We start from the raw sequence: 21,197 nt of genomic DNA on the forward strand, positions 1-21,197 counted from the left end.
TCTGAGAAACCACAGAGGATGGAGAGTCCTCAATAGGCCTAAAGCCTAGCTCTCATCACTGACAGTGGTTGCGGGCCACTTTGGGTTGCTGTCCTCATGGAGGGAGTTACCCTTGGGTTGAGGACAGGAGTCACACCCCTGGGGTGGAATGGGCCACACTACTGTGTTGGCCATGGTGGTACTGTCTGCCTCCTGAGATACATCTGTGAGCAAAGTAAAGTTAGGTGCTGTGCAGATGGGATCCACAAATGAGTTAGCTTAGTGGGTCCTGAGAGTATGGACAGAGGGATCCAAATGGGTTCGCAGAGGCATAGAACTGGAATATACTGCTTCTGATGGGGGCCAGGGTCCGTGTTCTACCGCCCTAAGCAGGGAAGTCCATCAAAGCAAAGCTCAGGTGAAGGCATGCTCTTTGCGCTACAGTAACCACCAGCACCAACTGGCAACGCGAGATCTGCACTTTTGCTACAGCAAAGAAAAGTCAGTGGTGACCACCAACGCGAAGCTTCAGCAACCACTGTCCGCAACACCTGATGGACTTTTTGCGCTACGGCAACGACAGCCTGCATCTCCCTGCCTGCTTTTTATTACGCTACAGCGACGACCATCAGGAACATTTTACCTGTTCCTCACGGCCTCCTCCCCTTGAATGGAACTCCTCGCGCCAGACTCTGAGAAGGTAACTCTTTCGGCGGGACTAACCTGGTCCCTGTATTTGACCTGCGTTCCATAGTGGTCAGTCTGAACCTAAGAGTTTACCCAGTTTTAGCATGACCAGATGATTGCAAGTGATGCTGCGTGCTTTTCGGTGCTATACTTACCTAAAACTTCCCAATTTAACATCTCTGGTTCTACTGATTGAATTTTTGTTGTTCTGGTATCATTTTATTTACTAAAAGGTACTCTATTTTTTTAATTCGTTTGGGCTTTTCCTTGCGTTATGTTTTCAGTGTATTACTGTTTGAATGCTGCATAAATACTTTACAAATTACCTCTAAATTAAGATTAATTGCTTTGTGTGTGGATGCCAGAGGGTTAAGCACATATTAACTAAGTGACTGTTTGTGGTTCCTCCTGACAAGGATTATGCTCGTTGTCTGAATAGGGCTTCCACCCCCTCAACCAGTAACCCAATTTCTTACAATATGAGTTACGATTAGTTTTTAATCATGCATATAGTTTATAGTTTACCCATGTTATGCATTCTTCTTGGACCTTTGTGAAACAGCTCCCATGCCTCCATTGCCAATAATCAATGGTTCACAGCTCCTTCGACTGGATGCTTGTTAAATTATCTGCACTTCTAATCCTATTGATAAATATTTTGTCCCAGATCCAAAAGGGCTATGTCGGGAGAATTAAAACAGTTCCTCAATTTCCATTTCCTTCTTGGTTGTTCATATGTAATGTAATTATTCAAGTTAAGCACCTGCAACCCAGCTGAAGGGTGCGACATCCAACCAGTCCACACATCGATTTTGAAGACTGTCACTGTATGAACACAGAAGCGGCTTGTTGGCAACTCAAAAAAATTTAAAGGTCTACAGGAAAGCTTTATTAATGGGAAATGTTAGTAACATATATATATATATATATATAGCAGCTCCGTTGCACCAAGGATCCGGGTCACTCGCAGGCGGGTGCCTCTCGTGGTGGCGCCCCACGTGAAAAATAGCAGCTCCGTCTCTCTCAATATTGCCAGAAAGAAATTACGGCACTCGCAGGGGAAAGTGTTCGATATAATTTAATCAACACACTCAGCAGACAAACGCGTTTCGGTTTTCCTTCGTCAGTGTCTACCATTGACACGGAAGGAAGCAAGTTTAAAAAGCTCTACAGCGCCTTGTTGCATATACATAGAAAGAGGACTGACGTTTACCCCCGTGATAGACAATTTCACTTAGTATATTACTTTTTGTTTTAACATTCAGAAAAGACACATTTACGAAAGGCACTGTGAAATACATTTCAACCAATAATTTCAAGTATTTGACATTTCTTATTACCGAGATTAATTACATTATATTCGCCTTTCGTGTGTGGTGTGAGTTATTCAGCCGTGGATCGGCATTGTTCACGGGGTGTAATGAATTAGTTACAGAGTTTATGCTTTACCTAAATGGGAGGCTAATTCCTCATTCCTGTTTAATCCCAAAGGGGCCTTTGTCTGGAGGTCTATTATGTAGCGGGATTCAAGTCTTCTTAATTTCCGCAACCTGTCTCCACCCCTAGGGTCCACTGGTATGTGATCTAGCGCAAAAAATTGCAACAGTTCCCTATTGCTGTTGTGTCTGAGGGCAAAATGTTTTGCTACGGGATAGTTGAAATCCTTGTTCATGATGGCACGTTGGTGCTCTAATACACGTAACTTGACGTTTTTTACTGTGCTGCCTATGTATTTTAGGCCACATGGGCACATTAGGCAGTAGACAACATGGGTGGTGTTACAAGTAAGAAACTTGGATATTCTCTTGCTATGTCCTGACCCTGGTATTTCATATGTAGTTCTTCTCTTACTTTTCTCGCAGGCTTTGCATTTGCCGCAGGGATAGAATCCTGGCATGTCCCTAATTCTGCCTGTCGTTGTGATTCTATCTGGCAGATGACTATGTACAATCTTATCCCTGATGGATCTCCCTTTGCTAAAGGTGATTAAAGGAAAAGCTGGAATCTCTTTTCCGATGACCTGATCCGTTTTTAGGATATGCCAACTCCTCTTCAGGATATTTCTCAGATGGTTAGAATCTTCTGAGAAAGTAGTTATTAGTCTGAATTTCCCTTCATTCAGACTTGATTCTGTGTTCTTAGTTTGTTCTTTTAGAAGTTGCTCTCTAGGGATTCTTTCTACTCTTTTTAGAGTGTTTTCCAGAAGTAGTTTGTTATATCCTGTGGCTTGAAATCTATCAATACTTTCTCTTGCGGCTTTTGCAAAGTCTGCCTCTCTTGAACAATTTCTCTTTATCCTAAGAAGTTCTCCGTAAGGGATACTTCTAATTAGGGTCGGGGGATGACTGCTTCCGGCATGTAAAACTGAATTGCCGGCTGTTGTTTTTCTAAACAGTTCTGTCTCAATTTTCCCACCCGTCAAGTTCACTTTCAAGTCCAGATAATTCACTGTTGATACGCTGATATCTGCAGTGAATTTCAGATTTAATTCATTCAAATTTAGATGTGCCACAAACTCTTCTGCTGAAGTTACAGATCCCTCCCATACTAAAAAGAGGTCATCAATGTACCTATACCAGACTTTAAGATTTCCTATCCATTTCTGGAAATCCAGGCTTTGGGCAACCTGCTCCTCCCACCAGCCCACGAATAAATTCGCGTAGCTGGGGGCAAAGCAGGTTCCCATCGCCGTCCCAGTCACCTGCCTGTACATTTGTCCTTGAAACAAGAAAATGTTATTGAACAAACAAAATTCAATGAATTCAAGCAGCATTTGGCTATGTTTAGTGAATTTCATTGGTCTCTTGTCAAGGTAGTATTTCATTGCCAATAGCCCCTGATTGTGGTCAATGCTTGTGTATAAGCTGGTAATATCCATAGTTATTAATATACACGAGGTATTGCATTTCACTGTTTCAATCTTATTCACAAAATCTTTAGTGTCCCTGATGTAAGATTTTAGTTGCGAGACACTATGGTAAAGAAAGTGATCAATGTAAATAGACATGTTCTCAGAAACACTTATATATATATATAGTCAATTTATTGAACTAACAAGACCAATTTACTATCTTGCTTTTAATATTCTTCCATTATGATGGAGACCAGTGCCTAACCTGCCTGTACCTTTTTTTCCCCGAAGATCAAAAATTCCCCCAAAACCTGTAAACGACTATAGGAAATCCAGTAGCCCCAGAAGCTACAGAAAACCAAGCTAAGCTCCAAACATCCTCTGATGGGATGAAAAACAACAGATTACTTCTTCCCTGGTGCTGTAAAGACTGTCCAGAGTTCAAAATGATGCCCAAGGTATCTGGACAACCTGCATCCATATTACGGCTGGTCAGCATGGAGTTGCAGGCCCCAAGTAATCAAGTTAAGAATTCATAGATAATGGACTGAAGATACACCTAATACTATCTCAGCCATCCAATCAACAAGAAATGCATATGTTTGGTTTGAGTATCATATGATCAGAATTAAACGCCAAAAAAATCCTAAGGAAAAGAAAAAACATTCTAATCTTGTACAACTGGACCACCACAAGCCAGTCTGGAGTCCACAAGTCCAGAAGAAGGTTAGAAGGACAACTGAGCTAGAAGGAGCAAGGTAGCAATAGGAAGCAGGTGTGCTGAGGAGCTGCAGATGCAGAACTCTTTGGAAGAATGGGGGAGCAGAATATTGAACAAAAAGGGACAAGGCGGAATCAGTGCTTTAGCAATAACTGGAAATATGTAGAAAAAGAGATAGATTTTCAAAAAATCTAGAAGCTGATTACCAATATCTAGGAAACCATTCACTTAGCCAATGTAAACGTTTGGCTCTTGGAGGCTAAGTCAAAAGAGAGACTCATTCAGGCATAGAAACCACAACGTGATATCTGCCCCTGAAGAAATGCACAGTGTGAAAAAGGGGGCAAAATTACCAAACATAATATCTGAGAGACGCCAAGAATCTGAATGAACTACAGGGTCAGACACTAGTCAAGAATGAGGTTCCAGAAGGGAATTATCACACCCTTGCACTGGAGGTTTTGATCTGTGCAGGGTACAAGAGAACAGGGTACAAGAGAAGAGGAGACTAAGATGACAAGTCAAGCAGAAAAAAAGAACAGACAAGGCCAAGTCCACAGGTAACAGATTTCACACAGTAAAATTTTATATAAGTTAGTCACTAAATTACAGCTAGAATTTGAACGGTAACATTGGCAATGGTAGAGCTAAAAAGAGCGTCATCGATTGCAGAATCTATGGTAATCTGTCTAGGGCCCGGAATATAGGTGCAAAACTTAGAGATCCATATTAACTAACCCCCCACCCCAAGCATTAAAGTGGCTCGAGGACGGGGCCGGCCTGGGGAACCAGAAATAACCTTAGTAAAAATGTTCAAACTAGCCCTGCTCTCTTCTCCTCATTGTGCTATGTCTCGTCCATCCATCCATTCTCTCTCTCTCTCCTTCTCTCCTCTCTACTCTCTTCTCCCACTCTCATCGCTTTCTCCCTAACTTCCCCCTCCCTAACCTAGTTTCTCTCTTGAAGCATCTTCGTGCCTGATGCAAATTATTTATAGGGAGCTGGGGCTTAGCGACCTGTGCTTTCAAAACCGACCTCCAAGGGCCCAGCCCACAGGGGAAATGCCTTGTGCAATAAAAGGCCCTGGTCAAGGACTTCTTTAATACCCAGAAATATTAGCATCTTTAAGTGAAAAGACGTGAGGAAAAGAACCCGGAAAGCAAGACAGAGTGTGAGCAGCTGAAATAATTGTGTAATAAGTAACCAGACCTCACAACTGCAACTACACCCAGTTAATAAAACAAGAGTGAAAGGTCCATTTACATTAACTGACTAACCCCTAGATTAATCAAAGTCCCGTTTTGCGAGTCCTTAATAGCGATTATTAAGGAATCGCCATTAAGGACTTGCAAAACGGGATTCATGTAGGAATCGCTAAATAAATTGTGATTCCTACACATTCCTTATTTGCGATTAGCAAATTGCTAATCGCAAATAAGGATGCGATTTCAAGGGTGCTAGGGTTGTCCAAAGGACACCCTGTAGCACCCCTGAAATGTAAATTTAGACTTATGTTGCGTGTGTGTAACATACAACTGAGAAAAATGCACAAAAGTGCATTTTTCTCAGTTTTCGCTATTTACCACGGGATTCATGTAGTAATCGCTAAATAAATTGCGATTCCTACACATTCCTTATTTGCGATTAACAAATTGCTAATCGCAAATAAGGATGCGATTTCAAGGGTGCTAGGGGTGTCCAAAGGACACCCTGTAGCACCCCTGAAATGTAAATTTAGACTTATGTTGCGCACACACATGTCCAAAAGGACATGTGTGTGTGTAACATACAACTGAGAAAAATGCACAAAAGTGCATTTTTCTCAGTTTTCGCTATTTACCACGAAGTCAGACTTTGTGGTAAATAGCGGCAAAAAATAGCGAAATCGCAATTTATTAATGGTTCATGAATAGCATTTAAGGAATTGAGATTCCTTAAATGCGATCGCAATTTGAAAAATCGCAATTTTTTGCGATTTTTCAAATTGCGAGTTCATGACCCATTGATGAATTCCATATGCCATTTTTGCGGGCGCAAACAGCCGAATTCTGCGATTCGCACCGTTTGCGCCCGCAAAATGCTTCATGAATCTAGCTGATAGTTGCATGTCTGGTCACCACTCACTAGTCCCATGGTCCATCATTATAACTATGAGTTTCGCTCCACTAGTTAGCAAGATTCCTTTATTGCTAACATTGTTGCCTTTCGTCTCTCCGACACAGGAAACCTATGATCTGCAACATGGATTCAAGTTTGAATGTGTGGCTTAGCCAAGAATGGGGCCACTTGGTCGACATTCTGATGAAATCTATAGATTTGCTATGTGTCTCGATCCAAATGTGTGTACAACAAGCTACTAGTCCTGGGGAGGTCTCCACATCCTGAAGGCTGTGGTAAGAATATTTTGGCTTGTCATCCAATACTATAATTTGATCCCACTGCTCACTTTGAGGTCAGTGGTTTTACTCGGTGTTGCATCACCGATGTCTCAAATTCGGCAGTGCAGCTGGGGTGCAGTTTAGAAACCTCTATGGGAAAAAGTGGCACCGTGACCTGGGGTTTACAGCTAGCTGTCCCACTAGCAAAGACTTACGTGGGTAAAGCAAAACCCCCTGGACTTTTTCTCCCTTCCTTAGGGTGGGAGACCATTTCTCTGGTCGGGGACGAGTACTGCTCTCTATTGTAAACAGGCTGTGGCCTTAAAAGGTAATATGGGATGTCTTTGCACTTTCTTTTCCGCCTGCAAGGTTCACTTTGAGGTCGGCATATCCTGATTGCCCAGGGCCCATGAACTATCCCCTTCCTATTTCTTTAGGGTGCATGTTTACTTAGAACCTTAAAACCCATGCTTATGGTCATAGTGTAAGCCCTGTGGGTTTTCCATTGGGCGGCGGGAAGGGGGCGATAACATCTGTCCTCTTACTCACAGTTCTGTGTGCAAGTGTCCTTGCCACTACTCTTGATTATTTATTAATTTATAGGGAGTACTATTAACTGTAAACATTTTTCGCGTTAGGAACTAAGGTCCGGGGCCAAATGGAAAAGAACAGCACTAACATAAGAGCAGACCTAACATAAGAGCAACACTAACATAACAGCAGCACTACCATAAGAGAAGCACTAACATAAGAGTAGCAATAGCATAAAAGCAGCACTGACATAAGAACAGCAGTGACATAAGAGCAGCACTGACATAAGAGCAGCACTGACATAAGAGCAGCACTGACATAAGGGCAGCACTAACAGGATAGCCGCATTCACGGAAAGGATACATTTCACGTGATCCACATTAAGGAGAAGCCTAGGCGTAAGCCTCAGTGAAGCATGAGAACACAGCAGGCCCTGATCTAAGAACCTGCTCTTCTGTTTTGCATGAAATCAGTGCACATAGATTTAGAAACCTCCAAAGGTCCCTATGTGAGACCGGCAACTATTAAGCCAGACTCACATGATGTGCTGACAGTAAAACAGCAAGTACCCGCCAAGAACATAAGAGCATGAGCAAGCAGAAGAGTCTGTATCTCTCAGGCAGAAAGCAGATATTGTCAGGAGATCTTGACTCATGCAGGAAAACTCTAACCCTTACCCTAAGGAACAAATCGAACAGAAGCATTATAGATTGTGTGGAGCGAAGGTGGCAAAGGACAGCCGTATGCACCAACAAGGAAATGCCCAACACACCCCTTGCATGCGTCACCTCTGTAAAGCGTGTGACAGGCCATTCCCAGAAAACAAATGTAACCGGAACATTTAATTTGAGGAATGAAGATGGCTGAGGATAGTAGCGGCAATTCTAGGTTGTCCATTTGGATGGGAACCTAAACCTCTAAGTGGTGTCCTAGAGTGCGAGGTGTAGGAGAAGATATGAGTGCGAGGTGTAGGAGAAGATATCTACTGAGGACACCATTATAGCATCCTACGTAAATTGGGAAAGGTCCCAATCTCACCTTTAGAATCCAAACATAGATAGATACTGGTTCTCTGTGTACCCCTAGATTCACATATCTGGAACACACAGCCTTGTGGAGCATGCCTGGGTGGTTATTGACCTGCACAAGCAGTTGATGCACATCCTGATCTGGTGTGCAATGGGTTTGCAGGCCTACAAACATTAGACAGTATTAGTCCTTCGCTCTAACCTGCCTATTGGGCACAGGGATTCTATAAATATACCATACACAGCTGAATTTGCGACTCGTACTCAAGTGGCCGAGTGCCTTATCTAGAGGTTATTCACAATATCTTGGCACCTATTAATGCAACAGGGCATACAAATCTCCAAGTGTAAAAACTGCCTTAGCCGCCGGAACGTATTCTAATTCTCTTTCGCTTGTGAAACACATAAAGCTTACAATCACATGTATCATCCTTACCCTTGAGCATCACTCCCTCTTAGGAGGCAATTGGTATCTTGTTAGTGGTTGCTCTTCCTCACTAGAGTGTCAGAACTCATTTCCCTGCTCCTCAAGATGCCCACACAAGCCTGGCCTCAACAGAGGACCCCAGGCAGCCTGTGCACATCCTATACCAGACCGCCCTCCACCCAGTCTCAGGACAGGAACCCTAGCAGCCTACTCACGTGTCATGCCTGGACGGGTCTGCTGTTGCTAAAACTTCTTGACTCAGTCAATGAAAATCCCCCTGGCCCATGCCCCACCGGTGTCAATTCCTAGCTCTCACAGATGTACTAAGTGTCTTCCTCCAGATTCTCCAGCCCTTACCAGACGCAACAGCTTTCATAGGAGTTTGAACATCCCGCAAGATTTGGCGACCATATTGGACTTGGCTTAAAAAAAAAAAAGTCAGGCAAGTGCTACCTTTATTTAGCTTTAACCTGCAAACAAGGGCAGACATAAAATCAGAGCTTACCAGTGATTCGACAACATCCACAATAACTTCTCATGAAACCGATCTTCTTGCTCTTCCTGACCTGAAAAGGAAGCAGGAAAATGATACTGTTTTAACAAATAACTAATCATAGTACTTGCCAGAATTAATGTACGTTCACTAATATTACGTTTAATGTTTACCTTTTTATGTCATTTGCAATACAGTGGGACAACAAATGCTTGCTCGGCTTTTACCCTTTCAAACGTGTGTACCCCATTAGAATGCTAGAGCTGCAGAAACTTCAATCTGGCACTAGTTCAACCAAATGCATTTTGCTCTTTATTTTATTGTCATCAGACAATGAACTAGAACAAAACATCACACTACTGGCACCCAGTGAACCAATGGCTTCATAAGACCTGGTAATTACCCTGCTAAACAGTAGAGGGTGACATTTTTCAGAGAAATGCAGCATACATGGCACCTGCCTTTTCGCTGGCACTTCAGTTCACCTGGCCAGTCCCTCACAGACTGGAAAAGCAGCCTGAGAGAGTTACTTGAAAGAAAACCACCCCAAACAGGTTCAGAGGTTTGAGACAGTGAATCCACGATCTCTCTTTAAAAAATATGTGTAAACGTGGGACCCAAACCAAATAATTTTCTTCCAGTCCCAATTTCTTCATGACCAAGCAAGGAAGCGTCCCCAGGGTTGGTGTCTGCCTGACAGCTGTCTCCCACAGGTGAGGGGACAGCGCCTGAAAAATCAACTTTCTACTGGAGGAGCTGAGGGGTATGCCTAGTGCCTAGATGTCTACCTGTCGAGAAAGGGACTGAGCGCGCCTGGCCTTGGAGGAGGAGGAACTGCGAAAGAAGAGAAGGCTATTGTGTTCCCCTTGTGTGGAGCATCCAGAAAAAGCTGACACTAGCAGGGAATAAAGCCAGGAGTGGCCTGAATCTTGAGGGGGTCCCCCGGTCTCTCTGTGCGGTTCCTACCAGAGAGAAGTCCCAAAGACTGTATCAACCATGCAAGGACATGTGCTATCCACTAGGGCTGTGACTCTGAGTGGCTGCCACTGCGCTTTGCCCCTGTTGGCATGGGAGGCCTCAACTGCACCTTGTCGGCCTAGGAGACTGTACCTGCACATTGCAGGTAGGAACCAGACTGGTCCAGCGGCCCGTACCTCCACGTCTTCACTGAACCTGGCTGGCTGAGGAGACTGCTCAGGCTGGTGAGGCCAGGCCACAGCACTCAGACCTGAACTGCACCCACCCAGTGACATAGCCATCAGGCAGCGGCTATTACAAGCACAGGCTGCACCCATCACATTGCCTTACCTGTGAAGACTGGCCCATAGGCATTTCCAAGCTTTCCCCTAGGACCAGCGCGTAGGCTGAGATCCGCTCAAAGGAAGACGTGTGCATGGACTCGAGAAATTCTACCAAAAGTAAACTAAGGGCAAGTTCGAGGGACTGAATTGCACTTCTAAATTGTATGAGGTAACTGTGATAATCTGCAACTGTGACTGATTTGTGCCTTTGCCACTAGATATTGGGTACTACAGCACCTAGATGTCACCTAGAAGAGGAGAGGATTGGGAGGGTTTATTGGCACCTGAAGAATGCAACCAGGTATTCAACCAAAGAATCTTGAGAATATTTGGATTGTGCAGTATTTAGTTCTCTTGTGTAATTAAAGAATGAGTGTGTACTAAAGCACAAAACAAGAAAAGAGCTGGGTATAGAAGTTTTTGTCTGTTGGATGATTAAGTCCTGAGCTCTTGCTCCTCACACTCCCTCGCTGCGAAGGCTTGGACTGCCCCCCCCTCTTTACCACGAGAGTCCAGTGCAGAAAGGGTTGTACTTTAGCAACGTTTGCAGAGCCATGGTAGGATGGACTAAGGACATCAGTGGCGAATGATCACAATTGGCATGGTTGGGCACAGTTAGGGCCGGACCTAGGCATAGGCAGTGTGGGCAGCTGCCCAAGGCCCAGAGCCTGCTCACACTCATGGGGGTCTCGCAGCACTGTGCCACGTTTTCAAGGACCTCAGCGTTATGAGGCCCAGGGGACAGGTGTAGCCCCTCCCCTAGCCTTCCCAACCATGGTTAAGTGCTGCAAGGCCCCTGTGCCTCCCAGTCGTTAAGAGAAAGGGCTTCATCCCATTGCCAGGTGCTTTGGCTGAGCTGCTGGGTGATATTCCAGTTCCATTGAGCAACTTTTAGTGGCCTCCCCCAAGACATTTCAGCTCAACAAGTTTCGATTTTTTAAATGTTTTTTATCACCTTCCCTTCTTGGCCCTTCTCTCTGGGCCTAATCACTGTAGCTGCATATTAACAGTGATTCTTAGAAGGGCACTAAATGTGAAGAGAAGAGGCTATGGAACAGGGGGAGAAACAGCAAGAGCAGATAAAGAAAAAGCAAACAGAAAAATGGATAGTTGGATTTAGGAGGGTTGAACCAGCAGAAAAGAAAAAAGGCTGGGGCGAAAATTGAGTTGCGAAGAATTGAGCAAGGGAGGGCGATGTGGCTGTAAGACGGGCAGGAATAGCTAGCGAAGTTGAAAGGCAGCATGGAAAATTGAAAGGTAAAAAGTCAAGCATGGAAAGGAAAATGGATGTAAAAGTGGCTGAACAAGAGAGAGAAAGCAAGAGTCTGGGTGAGAGATACAAGCACCATATCCAGCCATTCTATTTCTGTCTTAGAACCTTTTTTAGTATTTAATTCCATTAACACCCTCTCTAAATCTGATCATTGTAAATGTGACTAATAGTCCCACAATCCTGCAAAATGTTACTATGTCTCTCTGTGCCCAAAGTGTCCAGTGAAGTGATAAGGAATATAAGCCACCCTAGACTTAAGTGTAGTGAGGCCCAGGGATAGGGGCCAGGCTCGGATAGGCAAGGAGCGGGAATTGCAAATTTGATTGGTGGGCTTATGGCTGGGTAAACTGGCCCCTGGTCTGGACTGGCTTGGACATTGGTGCACTACTCAAAAGGCTGCAGCAGACTTGAGGGTTAGTGTGCACAAAGTTAGTTTGACTGTGTTTACAAAGTCATCTAGCTCATTGTCATGGCAGAACGACAATGGGCTGGCCTGGACAGGCACAGAATGAGTGCACCGTCTCCCACAACAAATAATCTCAAAACAAAGGGAGTGACCTCAAGACCCGGTAAAATTGCTGCTTTTCAGCTACACAGTTAGAACTGGCCTCATGAGGGAGGTGAGGTAAAGAAGGGTAAGTGCACAAGGAGAGGGGGGGAGGGGGCTGAGGAGTGGGGGGCATTCCAGAATACATCAAAGCACATGGTGTGAACTGCTAATCATTGAGCTTATATGAGTAGGTGTCCAGTGGAGAAGTGTGGCTCAATGATTAGAGCGGCAGACCCTGATGCAGAGGTCTAGCCCGGGACCAGGGTTCAATTCCCCGCCTCGGCGGGTCTTGGGCTCGAAATTCCACGGATCTGATAATTCTCGCCTCGGTGCCTATTCCAATCATGGAGTCCCACTCTGCAACTCTGGGCAATAGCTTGCTTAATCTCAACAACGGCCCCCACAACGCTAAGGATGCCTGGCCTCCACCTTGGGGGTGCCCAGGAGTGGACGCCTCACAGGGAAAGCCAGGATGGGTTCCACAGCGGTATTCGTACAAGCGCCTTGAGACCCTTACGGGTGAGTAGTGCGCTATACAAGTATCAATTTACATTTACATTTACAGAAGCTTCACGGACACAGATGTTGCATTGGAAGTTGGAGGGCCAAAAGTGTTTGGTTAGGAAGCTTGGTGCATGACTAGAGTGACTTGTGGATGATCTGAGGGGTCTTGCAAGAGTCTTGTATTCAGTTATCTCTTTAAGCAAACTCCAGGGGCAATTTGGTTATTACATCTTAGGCTAAATAGGAGTTGAGCAGCTTGGTTCTTTACCCATTGTATTTTGGCAAGTGTCTTCCCTTTTTAAAAGTGGAAATCTCTGAGGATTTGGTAGCTTTATTATGCAAGTAAGACACCACCATCCCCAACCTACAGATATTCTACCTTGCTGGATTTCCTGTTGTTTTGTTGCTTTAATTTACTACTTACCTGCTTAGTGACTGGCACGGTATAACCTTGGGAGTTTTTTTGTGCAAATGGCCAATTGTCTCTTTTAGGCCATTTGTTCTTCATATCGTAAAGTTAGCTCAGCTCTTTGCATCTCTTAAACACAGAGTTTGAGAGTAAATGATGTATCTAGGTGTTCAGTGTGTTGCTGTGGTCCTGCATTTGGTGATTTTGTCAATATATCAAAGCCCACTTGTGTAAGACATCCGTGCCATTTGCAGTTCACTCACGTCATCTAGTACGTATCTCCTTGTGTTGATCCCCACATCTGCTTAAACCAAAAGTGCCTTAACCATCAATCTCATTGGCATAAAGGGAAGTTTGGGGTGTCACTTGAATATCTGCTGTATAGCTGTGAAACAATATATCTTGGTATATTAACCATGCACTAATCTGGAAACAATCAGCGAACACTGAAGCAATGATATTAGTTTTGGAGAGACATATAATTAGCTTTTTCTCCTATTTCGATCATTTTAATGTACTTCACTAAATAGAGCTTTACATTATTTGTACTTGTTTTGTTAGGATTATTATTTATATTTTCAGACTTTTATTGTTATCCTCACAAGGTAAGTAGTTTGTTGCAAAGTTGCTTCAGTGATGCCAGAGAATTGATTGTCCATTGACGTTACTTCCTATGATGTCACTTGCTGTGAGTTTACACCTTATGTGAATTATAGGGGCCCCTCATTTTCCTATTCTGCCCTGGGCCCAAAAAATCCTAGGACCGGCCCTGGGCACAGTAGCCTCGGTCAGTCTTGTAGCCCCCCAAGCCAGGCCTCCTCTTCTCAATACCATCACGACGGCAGCCATTTAGTGCAAGATTATAAACGGTCTTCAGTCTATTTTTCTTTCCTAGTAGACAGAAAGCAAACTGCTTTAATGCGTTCAGGACTCAGCTTGGAAGCCAGGCCTTTCAGCATTGCCAGAGCTTGTACCCTTCCCGACCTCAGGCAGAAAACCATGGGAGCAGGGTTAGAAAAAGTCAGTCACGAATGCTATTTTGGAATTAGCCTGTTTTCCGGATTGACTCGAGTTCCTCTGCCTTCAAATAATAGCGTGGACTCTCTAGCGACTGGCCAGCAGGACAGTGAGTGAAAACAACATTTGAAAGGTCTTTGTATCTAGCAGAGCCTGCTCGGTGGAGGGCTGTCAGTCACTAGCAGACTTTTGTTTCACATACGAAGAGCTTCCTCTTTTGTGGTTCCCATTAGCAGGCAGATATCAGGAACCCGAAGCACGCTTCTGAGAAAAACATTAGGTAATCACGAGAGGCGCAAAGGCAACAACCAGTAAACAACAATTTTAGGAACTTACATTCAGGGGGCCTGCATGGAAAGATACAAGGCCGGATGGCACAGCATTTTTGAATTGGCTATTGTATGTCCTTAGTAGTAAGTCAGGGTAGTAGTTGCTCCCAATACCTCTACCACCGTATTATGAAAACACGATTCTGGAGGTTGTAATGTGTGGCAAGAACGTTTGTACATATTTGCTGTGTGATATTTTGTTGTGGTTGTGTTCAGTTATTTTTATGCTGCTGTGTTTTTGTGCTGCATTATTGAAATGTAATGTTGTGTTGTATTGAAGTAGTCGTGATAAAGATTTTACTTTCAGTGGGTTTATCTGGTAAGAAATCTTTTTACATTTTTTAAAATTCATGTAAGATATTTAAATTAATTAAATATTGAATTTCAACTTAAGTTAATATTGCTTTAGCATTTGTTTCATTTTGCTCGACATTCCAATTAAATATACACAATTATTGTACATTAATATTTAGCTTAAACATATTTCTAACGTTTTTTTAAACTTTAGTGAACTTTTAAACTTTTCACTATACTTTTCCATAAGTAGATCTCTGCTCTTCAAAGCTATTTTTTGATTAGTCAAGCCAGTGACCAGAGATAATACACATATCCCTCCATCTTCTATTCCATCTTACTAGTGTCATACCCATAAACATCATGTACCTATGAGGGGTCCACCTCTGGCAACCTCTTACCTATTACATCCAATTAATATTTACAATCATGGCCTTATGTGCAAGTGCTTTCGGGGTTGAATTACAAGCCCTTTCAGCTCAAAGTGCCCTAATTCTGGAGCTTTTGCTCCTGGATCAGAGATAATTCTCATCTACTTGACAAGCCTAGTACAGGGGGGAGGGGGGCAGCTCTGTGGTAACTAGGGATGGAGATCTCTTCTGATCACAGGCTTAGTCATCTTCACTTCTGTTGGCCCCAAGATTTTGCACTGTAGCAAAGCATCTTCAGCTTGTCTTTGTGGCCAGAGCTGCCTGTCTGCCTCTGATTGCCTTGTAGCTATAGTATGCTTCTGCAACATTAACCGCATCGCTGCTGCGGCGATTTTTGCGCTGTGCGGCTTTTTTTTAAAAGCCGCGTTACATGACGAGCTCAGCTCGTCATCAGCACACGCCACCCGTGGGTGATGACGAGCTGAGCTCGTCATCAGCATCGAAAGGGTTAAGAGAGGAAGTGTTACAGCATCCAGTGTAAGAGGGATGGATGTGCGGTAGTCATTGTGTGGCCCAGCCATGGGCATGTGGCTGGCAGCCACTGAGAGCACACAAACATCTCCAGTCCACCCTATGTAGATTGTTTTTTTTTTTGAGGAACAGGAGCTCAGATACATTAAGCCACTGGAATTTCAGCAACAGCTGTGCTTCAAACGTCTGCTACTTATTGCCATTTGCAAATTGATACAAATTTGACTGATCTGTTACACTTTAAAAATTCTGGTGGTCTCAGTTAAATTTATCTTTTAGGACTAATTCATATTCTACATTTCCATATCGTACTTAGCGTCTTCGATTATAATGATTTGGGTATCTTCAAGTAAGTAGTCAGTAAGACTAACACTACATTTTTTGTGGTAATATTCTGTTTATCCAGTTACTATAAATGAACTGTGCAGATTTATTGGTGATCCACTTGGTATATTCAAGAGACACTAGTTTGCCTCAAAAGATAATCTATTAGGGTCAGTACTTTACAAAAGCTGCCACCTGTTGTGCTCTGTACACCTACTTGCATCAGGTTTTCTGTGCATTCCGGGCTGCGAACAGAGTGCATAGTGTTCCAACTGATCAATGTATCATATTAGAGTTGAACCCCAATATCACCAAATATGTACTAAACGTCCCGGTAATATCAGGTTCCACATGTTGTTCCTCATTTCGGGACTCACACTAGTGATGGCCGGTAAATTGGGTGGTAACAGTAACTAGTAAACATAACACTGGTCACAGCATTACCATCCCTATTTTACCAGTCGTATTATAAGGAGTCCATAAAAGGTGTTCAATACTTTGATTACTTCAGGCATTGTGTCATTGAAAGAACAGAATAACTGATTTTTATTTTGATTTCTGTCAGGCCTTCACCTTGGCAGATGATTTGATATAGCATCTGTTGAATACATATATTGATGCCACTCAAAATCCAAAGGTGAAAAACATGAACATAATTCACGTTTTACCCATTTATACTGTTGTCTTATGTATGGTGCCCAAAGTAATCTTCCCCTGCTTTCAACTACTACGAAGGGGCAGAGGAGTAACGGGTGAACCATACATAGCATGGTTTCTCCTCCCTGACCCCAGTGTGAAAAAAATGCCTTATCTAGCATCATTAACCAACCCCCACCTTCCCTGCCTTCCTTCCCTCCTGCAGCTATGCATTCTGCTTTCAGTCAAACCAGACAAGTAGCACTGCATTGACCAACTCTCAGAAAGGCTTGTCAGCCTGTCCTGCTGATAGAAACAATGGGTAATGTGTTTTGTTATCAACTGTTGCAACGTCATGTCAGAGATTACACGATTTGGAATCGGCTGTAAAGATAAAGGCTTCCTATTGAAGCCATGCATAGAAACGTTTTATATGATTCCTTGGTCTAATGCTCCTAATTGTATTTTGTTATAATTTAATGAAAACGAATTAGAGGGCTTCATATGAAAAGCATGCAAATGAAATAAACACTGAGCCTCTGGCTGACCAGAAGCCCACCTCCATAGACAGAAAGTGCAGAGGGCGCAGGCATTGTGAGAAGAGCCTGCGTGCACCTAAGGGATCAGCAAGAGAGTCGAAGCTCGCCATAAGGCTTACCTGGGGTGGAGCTATCCTCCTAAGGCTACTACCTTGGTGCCCTCTGTAGAGTGTCCTGAGCATGCTAAACAGAACAAACACAAAGCTTTTGCCTTCTGTGTACATGTTTTAATGTCTTTTAAAAATACACCATCTTATGTGGGGTCATGTGAGATCCGTCCACCAGCGCCACAGAATGTACTACTTCACTGGTCAAACCTGGGCCCTTAGTGAGGGGAGTGGCCTAAGTCACAATGGAGTAGGAAGCAAGCCTCAACTTCCCCGGGCCCAGTAATGGAGCACGGGGACCAGCCCAATGCTACACAGGCGGGGGATGCACCTACATGAATCTACCCATGTGCTGATGGCAGTTTGACAGCCTACAGAGAGCCGTTCTCGGCAAGACAGTGCAGGCCCCAAGTTGCAAATTTGCTATCCCGCAACCGCCATCTTGTCCGGAGCACCGTAGGCTACAGCGCTAATATCCATATTTAGGGGGTGCTGAAGGGACAGGAGGGTGTAGACATCTTGTGGTTCACGACAGCACACATACAGGCAATCTGGGGAGATGAGGAGGCACCTTCGTGTCTTACATAGAGCCCACTGTGCAGCCTTTACTCTGAACCGACAAGGTGCATCGCCAGACATCTTAAAACATATCCATTACTTCACCGAAAAGGAAGCAATGCTATGTGCTGGCAGGAAGAAAACAAACCTAGTTTTTAGGGGGCCTACTATCCAATTATTTCAGGATATTTCACCTTCAACCTTGAGTCACAGACAGGAGTTCAAACCGATTACAGACATGCTGCGTGCCTTGGACATTAAATACCTGTGGGGCCACTCCTTCGCTCAACTATTCACCTGGGAGGGAAAGAGACAATCTTACAGAAGACTCACCTTTGGGCAGTAGACCATCAAAGGATGACACACCCACAACCTCGGCAGTCCAGGTGTGCCAGAGGAAATGGAAGCTGCAGACACGGAGGAGTTCCTTATGATGTTCCTGCCAACAACTGACCTCAACGTAATGCCGTCGCTGGAATTTCAATGGACTTACCGCATCTGTCCTCAATTAGGCTGGAACAGTTTGGGTCTGTGCCCCATTACTGCTTGCTTCCTGCAGCACTAGCTTGTGCAGCAACCTATCTCAGTGACAAAATTGCACATTCTCTTTTAAAAAGTTCAAACTCTATTTCGCAGCACATTTCTCGCAGGACACCATGCTCTGATGAAAGCAATTTCTGGCACTCAGACCATGTCTTAAGAAACTCGACATACGTTATTGTATTGCTGGAGGCTGTCGCAAGCTTCTGACCATCAACGGCATCCATAGGGAATTCTCGGATCCAGAGTAGGTGGAACAATTTCTGAAACAACTTGACATGAAGGACATGGATACTTCACAGCCACATGATGTGCATGATATGCTGGATTTGTGGGGAAATGGGGCATGTAAGGACCTCGCCGGTTTAACAGACTGGCACAATGACTCTTTCACTTAACAGGAGAGACTTCAGACCCTGATAAAAAAAAATGGGAAGCCAGGGACAGAGGGGACTCCCGAACAGCAGAGGTCAAGTGCAGAGATAAATCCTGTTCTCCTATTAAGACCGGAGGGTCTCAGTGGACATTACACGAAAAGGGCGGGGGCTCCCGCATGGAACTTGGTCAGTGACATCAGATATCTGGTAAGACCTGTCCGGTTTGGTTAGGGGGTGAAGAGGTGAAGAGGTGGACATGTGAGTGGGGGCCCGCCTGCCTTTTCCGCAGTCATACTCATTTAGAACACAACTCTTGTTGACTTGCAGAAAAGTAGTCCCCCATTTATGTGTTAGCAGGGTGGGAATGTAGCGCTGTTCACTGATTCAATGTTTCCATATTATGAAATTCCTACTGTGAGTGAAGACTGCGTGGGGGCCCGGCCAAGGGACCACTCCCATACACTCCTTTAAACAGTGCTGTGGGCACTAGGGAAACAGGTTGGCAGGAGAAAGTTCACCGCCTCAAAGCAGTAGTTAGTTTCTAAGCAATCAGCACTTTATAGAGAGGTAGGGTGCCATTTGATTTCCACATACATATACCTGAGGTTTCACCTCACCCACCAGTACTTTCTTTCTTCTTTCCTATTTTCTTTTCTCTTCTTCCAGCTCCTGTTGCCCTGCCAGGAGTGGCAGTATTTCTAAGCACACTTGTTTGAGCTGTCCTCCAAGGACCAGCAAGGGAAACAGCAGGAGCTCCTCCTTGAGTGTGCCTGAAACACTCGTATGAAAAAAGTCTCTGTGGGTGGTTCATGTTGCTCCCTCTCCCCCAATATATTGTACACCCCTGCCCGTATGGCTTACCAAGACTATCGTGTTTTGCTAAAGTCACCCTATGAATCTCCATTTTGACCCACTCAATATCAATTATTTGACCCACTCCATCAAGAGGAGGAAGACCCTCACAGATTTAGTCTCGAAATTCCCAGACATTGTCCTTTTACAGGAAATACACCTCTTTCAATAAGAATTGGACAAGTTGAAAAAGGACTGGGTGGGGAAACTCCTCAGTGCCAGTAATGTAGGTGGACCAGTGAGTTATGCAGAGGCACTGAGTGGGTCAACCTCTACTAAAAAGCGGAAAATGCTCATACACCTTCATAAATTGTTTCAGTATATGGTGCAGAAGACATGGGTGAATAAGAGGGGGATATGTCTTAGCCAAAATCAGCACAAACGGTTGTCACAGGTGGTGGGATCTGTATATGCTTCCCAGCACTGACAGTTCAGCTGTTTCTCTTCTCTCTCCAGGCTCTTTTTGCAATTTAGCTGGAGTAGGGTAGCAGCATGTGGAGACTGCAACCTAGAGCAAGACGCATACATTCATAGGACTGGTGCATGCAATAAATCCAGTGACAAGGACCTTGCGCTACGGACTGATGTCATGACAAAACATGGACTCATAGACCCTTGGAGACTAATGCACCTGACTGAGAAGGAATACAGTTTTGTCTCCTGTGTTCATCAGATGTGTTCAAGGGTTGCCTACTTTCTTGTCAATCACCAGGTCCTCCTAGGGCTGGGGGACTGTACGTTCCTGGAGGAGGAGTGTCGGCTCATGCCCCAGTAATCCTGGATGCGCCTATCAGTGGAATTAAGACGACAATTGGAAGGGGGTAACGGTGGTGAAATACATGAAGCTATTTAGGAGACGCAACACAACAAAGCTACAAGAGATAATGGTTTTCCTGACAGAATTTCTAAACTTTCACAAAGACCTAGTGGCACCCTTACTGTATAAACTTTTCAACCAGAGGACAGGGGTTCACTGGGTACAGAGTGCGATAATTAGCTTCATCCTTAAAGAGGGCAAAGACCCCATGGAACATGCTAGATATAGACCGATCTCACTACTGACTACAGATATGAAACTACTGCCCATATGTGCTAGCAACCAGGCTTAAGAAGGTCCTGCTAGTACGTGATTCCCAGGTACGCTTTGTGGCTACTGATCATCTCGGAACCACATTCGGACCATGATTAATGTGCTTTGGCAGGCGAGGAGGATGTTAATGACAAGATCCTTTTATCCCTGCAGGTAGAGAAAGCATTGAAAAAGTTGGACTGGGGATATCTTTTTCCTACCCCATCACAAATTTCTTGCAGAAGGTCAGTTGGCTTAACATAAACCTCACAGCTCACATAGACTGTGGGGGATACATCTTACATCTTTGATATCCGACGGTGTACCCAGCAAAGATGCCTGCTCTCTCCACTCCTGGATCTGTTTGTGCTAGAACCATTGGCAACAACTTTAAAAACCTTTGTCTCATCTCTTTGCTGCCAGCGCTTGCCAATATCAGAGAAAAGTTTATCAATCTGGAGCTTATTACATTTATTGATACCCAGAGGATCCTCGATCCTTCCCAAAATGGGGTTCTGTAC

At 44.2% G+C, this 21,197-nt stretch overlaps 1 protein-coding gene across 7 annotated transcripts in view; it reads right to left on the minus strand.

Moving 5' to 3' along the window:
• COA1 (cytochrome c oxidase assembly factor 1) overlaps positions 1 to 21,197 on the minus strand; it is a 356,542-nt gene that overhangs the window by 213,088 nt on the left and 122,257 nt on the right. For all 7 annotated transcript variants that reach the window (XM_086964885.1, XM_086964887.1, XM_086964884.1 and 4 more), the window contains one exon: positions 9,108 to 9,168. In XM_086964885.1, the coding sequence (XP_086821011.1) occupies positions 9,108 to 9,141 (34 nt within the window). In that variant the 5' untranslated portion in view covers positions 9,142 to 9,168. The remainder of the gene's footprint in view (positions 1 to 9,107; positions 9,169 to 21,197) is intronic.

Source organism: Lissotriton vulgaris, chromosome 4_1 (genome assembly GCF_964263255.1).
Source record: "Lissotriton vulgaris chromosome 4_1, aLisVul1.2, whole genome shotgun sequence".
In the NCBI taxonomy this organism is placed as follows: Eukaryota; Metazoa; Chordata; class Amphibia; order Caudata; family Salamandridae; genus Lissotriton; species Lissotriton vulgaris.